This window comes from Oenanthe melanoleuca, chromosome 14 (genome assembly GCF_029582105.1).
Source record: "Oenanthe melanoleuca isolate GR-GAL-2019-014 chromosome 14, OMel1.0, whole genome shotgun sequence".
Lineage (NCBI taxonomy): Eukaryota > Metazoa > Chordata > Aves > Passeriformes > Muscicapidae > Oenanthe > Oenanthe melanoleuca.
Window position 1 is genome coordinate 8,024,553 of NC_079348.1, and position 8,455 is coordinate 8,033,007.

Consider the following 8,455-nt stretch of genomic DNA (forward strand, 5'->3'; position numbering starts at 1 on the left):
AATACAAGACAGCTTCCTGCTATATTCCCCTGCAGAGGGAAACAGTTACATTCAGCTGGAACTACCTACGAAACCATCACAAAAACATTTGGTAAGGATTCTGAGAGCACAGTCCTGTTCTCCTCCCCACTCCCCCCCCCCCCCCCAAAAAAAAAAAAAAAAAAAGAATCATGGAATGATCATGGAATGATTTGGATTGGAAGGACCTTAAAGTCCATCCAGTGCCACCCCCTGCCATGGCCAGAGACACCTTCCACTATCCCAGAGTGCTCCAAGCCCTGTCCAACCTCGCCTTGGGCTCTTCCAGGGATGGGGCAACCAGGACTTCTCTGGACAACCTATTCCAGTTGCCTCATTTGAAACTTAAAATAAATTACGGGATATTCAGTGATGTTTGGATTCTCAAATTAAGCAGGCTCTGAGAATATTATTCCTTGTCCCAGGTGACCAACCTGCAGGAACCTGGGGTCACACTGTGTGAAATCTCCTCGGGATCCTTTCCCCTTGTGCCTCCTCTCCTCAGAGCCACCTCTCCTTGTGATCACCTGCTTTGCTCAGGGGCTGTATTTAAGCTGAGACCTTTGTCCTTGCCCAGGCTCACTGTGAGGATCCCTGTGCCATGGATTTTGCAGGGATCAGAGGGGCAGAGAGAATGTCCAGCCCTATGTTCCTGCCCCAAGCCCCACAGCCAGCTGCCCATTCCCGGCTCTTGTCTCACAGGCACAAAGGTAAGAGCAGAAGATCAAACAGCTCTGAGAAAGGCAAACACAGCCTTTCATTCTCTCCAGCATGAGTTTTACTGCTGCTTCCTGGTGACTGCTGTCATCACCCCCTGAGCTGCCCCATTCCAGGCACGGCTAGAAGAGGGACACACTCAGTGATATCTGTGACCTCAGTGGGCCCAGTCCCACAGACACCAGCAGCTGAAAAATTGGTGCTTTGCTGGAGCCCTGGACACCTTCCACCATCCCAGTCTGCTCCAAACCCCAAAGTCCATCCTGGCCTTGGACACTGCCGGATCCAGGGACAGCCACAGCTCCTCTGGGCACCATGTGCCAGGGCCTCCCCATCCTCACAGGGAAGAATTCCTCCCCAAAACCTAATTTTGTGAGGGGTTTGTTTGGTAACAGGCTCTAGCACACTGCAGCTCCTACGTCAGTGCTGGGAGCAGAGCTTGGGCGGGTTAGGGCTGTCCAAGGGGAGCAGGAGGGAATGCTCCCTCATCCTTCCTCGGCTCTGCACCACATTCTTTCCTTGGGATAAAACTAATTTGGCTCTGCACTTGGATTCATTTACAGACAGTAAAATGAATTTCCTTGCTCTGACTTGAACTGGAGCATTTCTCCATTTTTTAAACTTTGAAATCCAAGCTGATGCTGGACCTGAAGGCAAGTGGAGAAAATAGGAAGGACCTTTTTCCCAAAGAGCCAGAGCTAGGAGCTCTGATCCTAGAACTGAGCAGGAAAGGGGCGAGGGGAGAAATGTGGAGCCCAAATCTCTGTAAACAACAGCCTCCTTCCAGGCTATGAGCTTTTTCCTTTTCAATAAAAATGCTAATATTTTAACTGACTCCATAACTTCAATTACTACCAAGGAAACAAAGTCTGCTAACGGCCAAACCAGGAGTTTGCTGTGACTTGGAAACTTCTCTGCAACTATTTAATTGCTTGAAGACCAAACAATAAAGCTCTAGAGGAAATTCCCTCGGTATCTCATTCTCTTTTTTCCTGACTTACAAAAATTAACAAGGTCATGAGCATCAGTTAAAACATTTATTGGTGGGTAAGGAAAACAGACATAAAAGTGTCACTGTCCCTACTTGATCTTCCCTTTGCATGTGAAATTTATGGTTGTCTACAACTTTAGGCAAAGCCATTCCAGCAGCTCCTACCAGTTACTCACGTGTCTTCTCCCTCCCTCACAAAATTCAGCAAAGAAATATTCCCAAGAAATTGCAAATAAATTAAAAAAAGGAGCAAGATGGAGATCCAGACCATCAGCTCAGTGTTCCACAGAGCAGGAACAGCTCAGCCATTTCCACGTGAAACACCCCAAGTGATGAAGTATTTTTGAGGGCAAGTCTTTGAGAAATTTCTCTAAAATGATGCTTTGCCTAATGCACATTTTACACCACACTGTGCAAAATAAATCACATTTATTTATTTATTTATTTATTTATGTTTTGGTCCAGCTCCATCCTGGACATAGATTTGTTTGCATTAAACAAAATAATCATATTTTTCACTTCACCTACAGGTGATAAACAGGAGAAAAGTTGAAGTGGATACAAAATTCACATTGTTCATGGTGGGAGACTTGTAGCTCTCAAACCTTTAAGAGCATGACAGAATCTAGCCAAAAAGAAGGATGAGAGCAAGTCTGTGATGTCCTCCAAGTTTTCACCCTCTGATCTCTATTATGAATTTCGTAAGGCCACAGCTAATTAATGTTTTCAAGGGGTGAGAGAGCAAGCTCCAAAGTCTGATGCCAGGCTGGACCATTGCCCAGGTCACCACTGTGATGTGCTCACATGCCTGTGGCTGTGTGAGAATAAAATACAAAATGCCAAATGTCCACTCTAGGCTAAGGCCCTGGGGTCAGTTCTGGCTCTCCATCACCCCAGGCAGCACATGCCCTGGTGTGACACGTGCCAACACTCTCAGAAAGAGAAAAATCCTCCCTCGATATGCATTTACAAGCATGTGACAGTTGTTAAAAACATGCAGAACTATATATGGGCGTGTTGCTATAGAATAGCACGAGTTGAATGGAGTTAATCACTTGTTTGTCCATCAAATCACCCTGTTGATTGTATGAGTCTGCTGGAGATAATGCTGAGGTGCCCGTCAGCATCGCTGGCACGAAGGAGAACTGCTGTGTGCCATGGGCACTGCCACACACAGCATCTACACACCCCAGAATCCCAAAATAGCCGGGTTAGAAGAGCTCATCCAGACCAGCCCCCTTCCCAGGCAGGGTCACCTGCAGCAGGTGACACAGGAACGTGCCCAGGTGGGTTTGGGATGTCTCCTGAGGAGACTCCACACCTCCCTGGGCAGCTGTTCCAGGCTCTGCCATGTCAGGGCTCTGCTCCTCCCTCTGTCATGAAAGAGGTTCTTCCTCATGTCGGGGTGGAACTTGTTGTGTTTTAGTTTCTGGCCACTGCTCCTGGTCCTGTCACTGAGCAGAGTCTGGCACCATCCTCTGACACCCCTGGTGGGATTTGTATGGATTGAGGGGATCCCCTCTCAGCCTTCCCTTCTCCAGACTGACCAGGCCCAGCTCCTGCAGCCTCTCCTCATCAGAGATGCTCCAGACCCACATGAACATATATTTATACATATTTTTGTGCTCATTTGAGAGGGCCATATGAGGGGAACTCTCTGACACCCACCGTGGGGACACGGCAGAGCTCCCTCCTGGGATCTGTGAGGGTGAGCACAGCCCCACCACCCTGGGGACGATGCGAAGCGCAAATCAAGGAAGCACAGGCAGAAATGCTGTGTTCTCCTTACATAAGATATTTAAACACAGAGTTTACTGCTGTTTTTTGGTAAAAAACCACCAGAAACGGCACTCGGATAGGCGCCGGCTCCGAGCCCCCTCACGGCGCCCGGGCGGGAATGGCGCCGCCCCGGCCCGTCCTGCACCGCGGCGCCAACATGGCGGCGCCCAGCGAGGGCCGCGCGGGCCGGGGCTCCGCGCCCTTCCCGGGCACCGATAGCGGCTCCTTCCCCTTCCCCTTTTCCGTCCCGCACGGCTCGGCTGGGGAGTCACCCAAGAAGCCATGCCGAGCCTGCACGGACTTCAAGAGCTGGCTCCGCGAGCAGAGGAAGCAGGCGGCCCCGGGCAGCGCGGTGAGGAGCGGCGGGAGCCACCCCTGGCGTCTCGCAGTCCCTGCAGGGCTCCCTCAGTCTTCCATCCTGCCCCCTCAAGTGGGATGAGGCTGCGCGTTCCCTTCAGGGTGTGAAGGAGCCGGGACAGGGTTCCTTTCAGTGGGAATGGGGAGGGGTCCCCATCTTCACCCTGGGAGTGAGGGGCCTCTGCTATTGCCCCCGCTGAGGGTGTGAGGGGGTCTCTGCCATGTCCCCATTGAAGGTGTGAGGGGGGCTCTGCCATGTCCCCATTGAAGGTGTGAGGGGGGCTCTGCCATGTCCCCATTGAAGGTGTGAGGGGGGCTCTGCCATGTCCCCATTGAAGGTGTGAGGGGGGCTCTGCCATGTCCCCATTGAAGGTGTGAAGGGGCTCTGCAGTGTTCCCTCAGAGAGTGTGAGGGGGGCTCTGCCATGTCCCCAGAGAGCATGTAAAAGACCTGTTCCCTCACCTTCTCACCCAGCACAAAAGCGCTGTGTCCCCAGCAACCCCGGTGTCCCCTCACAGCCCTGTGTCCCTCTGCAGGACGTGGCTGTCGTGGAGGAGAAGGAGCCCCCTCCGGACTGTCCCCTGGACAGGGAGCAGCTGGGCCGCAGCACCTGGGCCTTCCTGCACACCATGGCTGCCTACTACCCCGAGCGGCCCTCGGGGGCACAGCAGAGGGAGATGAGGGACTTCATCAACCTCTTCTCCAAGTTCTACCCCTGCGAGCACTGTGCTGAGGACCTGAGGGAAAGGTGAGTGGCCTCAGCGGGTTTTTTGAGGATCTGAGGGAAAGGTGAGTGTCCTCAGCGGGATTTTGTGCTAGAGGAGCTTGCCAGAAGTGCTGGGCTGCAGCAGCTAGTTTGCATATCAGCAGCTCTTCCTGCACTTGGGGTTTGTAGCTACCTGAACTGGATTCTTCCATTACTGCATCAATCACAGGTGCACTCACTCAAAAAACAAACACCTGTTCTCGTGCTGTTGGGTTCTGTGCTGCCTCCAAGGTGATTTTGAAGTTTTCTGCTTCAAAATTGGCTTGTGAACAGTCATGAAAATAGACTGGGACTTGGAATAATTTGGTTTTCAGGAGACAAGTATTCTTCTACCCTCAGAAATGCCCTGTATTGGCAAACTCAGTAGTGAAAGCAAAGACTGAAATGGGTTGAGGTGTTTGGTTTAGCCCATGAGATGATCTCTAAATCCATTTCAACCCAAACCATTCTGGGATTCTGTGACAAAATTTACTGCTGCTCTCAACTTCTTTCTCGGAAGTTTCAAGTAATTGGTTCCCTGTTTGCAGATTACGGACAAACCAACCCGATACGAGCACCAGGAGTAACTTCTCCCAGTGGCTGTGTCTGCTCCACAATGAAGTGAACAGGAAGCTGGGGAAGGCAGAATTCGACTGCTCCCGTGTGGATGAGCGCTGGAGGGATGGCTGGAAGGATGGCAGCTGTGATTAACCCCCAGGGATTGCTCTGGGAATCCAGCAGAGCACTTCAGTCCATGGGGAATCGCTGCAGGGACAGTGGGAATCAATAATTGTTTGTGTGGGACTGATTCACAGCTGAACCAATAAGGAGAATTGAAAATCCTATCCCAATGATATTTTGATGAGTGGTATCTGTAATGGTACCTGAGGGGTTGAGGCTTCCAGAAACCTCTGAGATTGGGTCACTGACAAACTCATTTCATTGTGACATTTCCTGATTTTGGGGGCATTTGCTTATTTTTGTGGCTAGAATTTATTTTCCCTGAACACAGTGATGTTCTCTGCAGACATTGCCTGATGTTTTACAAAATGCATCTGATTAATTGTCATTTTCATTTCTGTTGTTCTGATAGAGAAAATTCATGCTGGGTTTTGTGCCAAATCTGTACCTCTGGATTTCTCTTTCCAGGATCTCCAACATTTGTTGTTGCTCTTGCATTCAATTCCCTTGATAAAAGTCCTGAGGACAGGTACATTTCATTTAAACACTAAAATCGTGGAAACTAGGTTTCTCAGTTTGGTTTTGTGTTTCAACTTATTATGTCAGAGGACAAAGCAGAGTCAAAATCATTTCAAGTTCTTCACGTAGGTCGTGATCTCATCCCTTCCTGCTCTCCTGGCTGGGAGAAGTTTGCACGAACCCTGACAGCAGCAGGGTTTTTTTCCTTCCCTGTTTCCTGCTGAGGTTTTCTTGCATGTTTTATTGGGCTTCCTTATGTCATGCCCCACAGCACACTTGTGAATTTACCCTTAGGATTTTCTTGCAAGTTTTGACTGGAAATGTTAATGATGCTGTTGTAATTACAGCAATGGCACTTCTTATCTGAACTGATCTTATCTGAACTTACAGACTTTAGTCCTCACACCACTCAGTGGGGCTCCTTTAGAGGTGAAAGAACCAGTAACACCTTTGGAAACACATTTTAACATTTTGTGGGACAGTCAAAGTCCTTTCAAGTCGGTTCTGTTAAAATAATATGAGACTTTTATGGACTAATGATTCCTGAACTTTTTATGTTGTAACATTTCTAAACACAAACCCAAATGAGCTGATAATGAGGTATTGCATGAGGAGTGTGATTGAAGGTGTCATTCAGGCTATTAAAAGTGCTCAGAAAATTTCCCTATCACCATATTAAGGTTCTTAGACCAAACAAATCCCAGCTCTTGGGTTTTGTCTTTTGGTAATAAACTCAGGCCCCAAAACAAAGCCCATTGGGATCCACTAGAGGGGAGAGGACCAACAAAAGGGCTGCAGCCTCCCCTTTTTGCAGGTAGGACCCAAGTGACTCAGTTCTGCCAGGACACTTTTGGCAGCTGGGGGTGTGGGAAGGCGTTTCCCTCTGGGTCTGCTTGTGCTAAAGCAGGAATTTTGTGTTCTTCCATTCCAATCTGCCCTCAACTGTTCTCTGTGACAATTCCCTCGCCCACGGAGCAGATGATGAGATTTCTCCCTCATTTGTTGCAGTGTAAATGAGGAAAACGGGTTGGTGAAGCATCTGCCCCATCCTTTGTCACCTTCATCTGCCAGGGGATCAGGCTGGGGAGTTGCAGTGCCCTGTGCCAGGCCTGGGATGTGCTGGCCAGGGTCAGGGAGCAGCAGGGACAGCCCCCACCACACCTGTGCACTCTCTGAGTGCAGACAGGGAGGTGAGGGTGTGTCCAACCCATTCTGGTCACTTTGTGTGCTTCAGGGAGCTGGAGGTGGAGTGCAGGAGGGAAAGCCTGTTCTGCCCTGCAGGAGTTGGGAAGAGCCTTCAAGCTGAGTCTGTGTCTCCAGCAAATCCTGCTTAAAAATGAGCACACCAGCTGTGGCCAGGATGATTTTAGGGCAGTTTCTATCTTTGCCAAGTGGCTATTTGATAAAATCTGTGCTTGCACTCTGTTCTCTCGTGGTTTTGGCTTGGCAGAAGAGTTCTGATGTTATTGTTTCTCAGGCATATCCTCACCTCTGTGGACTTGGCCATGTGAGGAGTGGGGAAAGTTGTTTTGCTGCTTATTTGTACCACAAGTTTTAGTCTTGGGTAAGGAATTTCCATTGGGGGTCCTCATACTCCTGTATAGAAAATTGTGAATTCTCTACTAACTGCACTTGATGAAATCTAGTTTTAAAAATCTCTGTAGTCAAATTATATTTCCTGTTGATGTAAAAATAATAAAGGAACTGAATTCACTCCTGGTTCACTCCTGCTGCATGGGATCTTAGGAAAAGGGATCATGCTGTGCTGGTGGGTCTGGCCTCTGCATACCAAGATCCTACTCTATATATATATAAAACAAGAGATATTTATATATTTGCATTCATGCTGTACTTCACTTTATTTCCTTCTTTTTTTTTTTTTCCTTAATTTTTTTTATTCCCTCCCCAAAAGCAAAGAGCAGGGAGCCCTGAGGGAATTGTGTGTTCCATGGATGGCAGGCAGACTTGCAGATGCTGGCAGAAGCAGCACTGTGCCTTTGACATTTTTCCAGGGATTAGCTGTTCCTTTGCAGTGCTTTGGGTGTATGCAGCCTCCTGTTTACAGTAGGATTCCCAAGAGTTGATTTGTTTTCTCGTGTCTTTTGCTTCAGTCTGTTCCAGGCAGTGTGGGAGATTCTTCCTGTTGGAGTTTTACAGGCTTGGAGAGGGAAGGGTTTGGATTTTTTAGTGTTTTTCTTTCCCCTCCCTGTAAGCACTGATTTTGTTGGGGTTTTATTCCATTCCTGGAATGGCTGCTCAGGGTTTTCGTCTGGAGGATGCAAAGGAGCTGTCCAGTACTTTTTGAAGTCAGGATTAAGCACAGCCAACAAGGTGATGTGAAGTCAACTCTTTATTTTGTAGGGTAACAGAGAAAGTAATAAAAAGTGGAAAGCAAACCACAGGTAATGGCATGGAGACAAGTCAGTTAAATTGTAATCCAAGGGAGTAAGGTCAGCCTTGGGACCACAGGGAAGTGTTGATGAATGCCAAATCCTGATTCCAGGCTGGCCAACCCTCAGTTCAGGTGTTAATCACAGTCGGGGAGCTGAGGATGTGTGAAACTGTGAAAAAACCTTGTTAGCTGAGGATAAGTGGGGTTTGGTTCCCTTCCTGTGCTGATGTATGTTAAAAAAAAAAAAACAACTCCG

The 8,455-nt window shown here is 48.6% G+C and overlaps 1 protein-coding gene across 1 annotated transcript; it reads left to right on the forward strand.

Annotated features, from left to right (window-relative positions):
* The first annotated feature begins 3,623 nt into the window (after positions 1–3,623).
* On the forward strand, positions 3,624–7,520 carry GFER (growth factor, augmenter of liver regeneration). Its single transcript, XM_056503519.1, has 3 exons — positions 3,624–3,857; positions 4,399–4,610; positions 5,156–7,520. Exons 1-3 carry the CDS (start codon positions 3,624–3,626, stop codon positions 5,316–5,318), a joined length of 609 nt encoding a protein of 202 aa, XP_056359494.1. The 3' UTR covers positions 5,319–7,520.
* Positions 7,521–8,455: the final 935 nt, after the last annotated feature.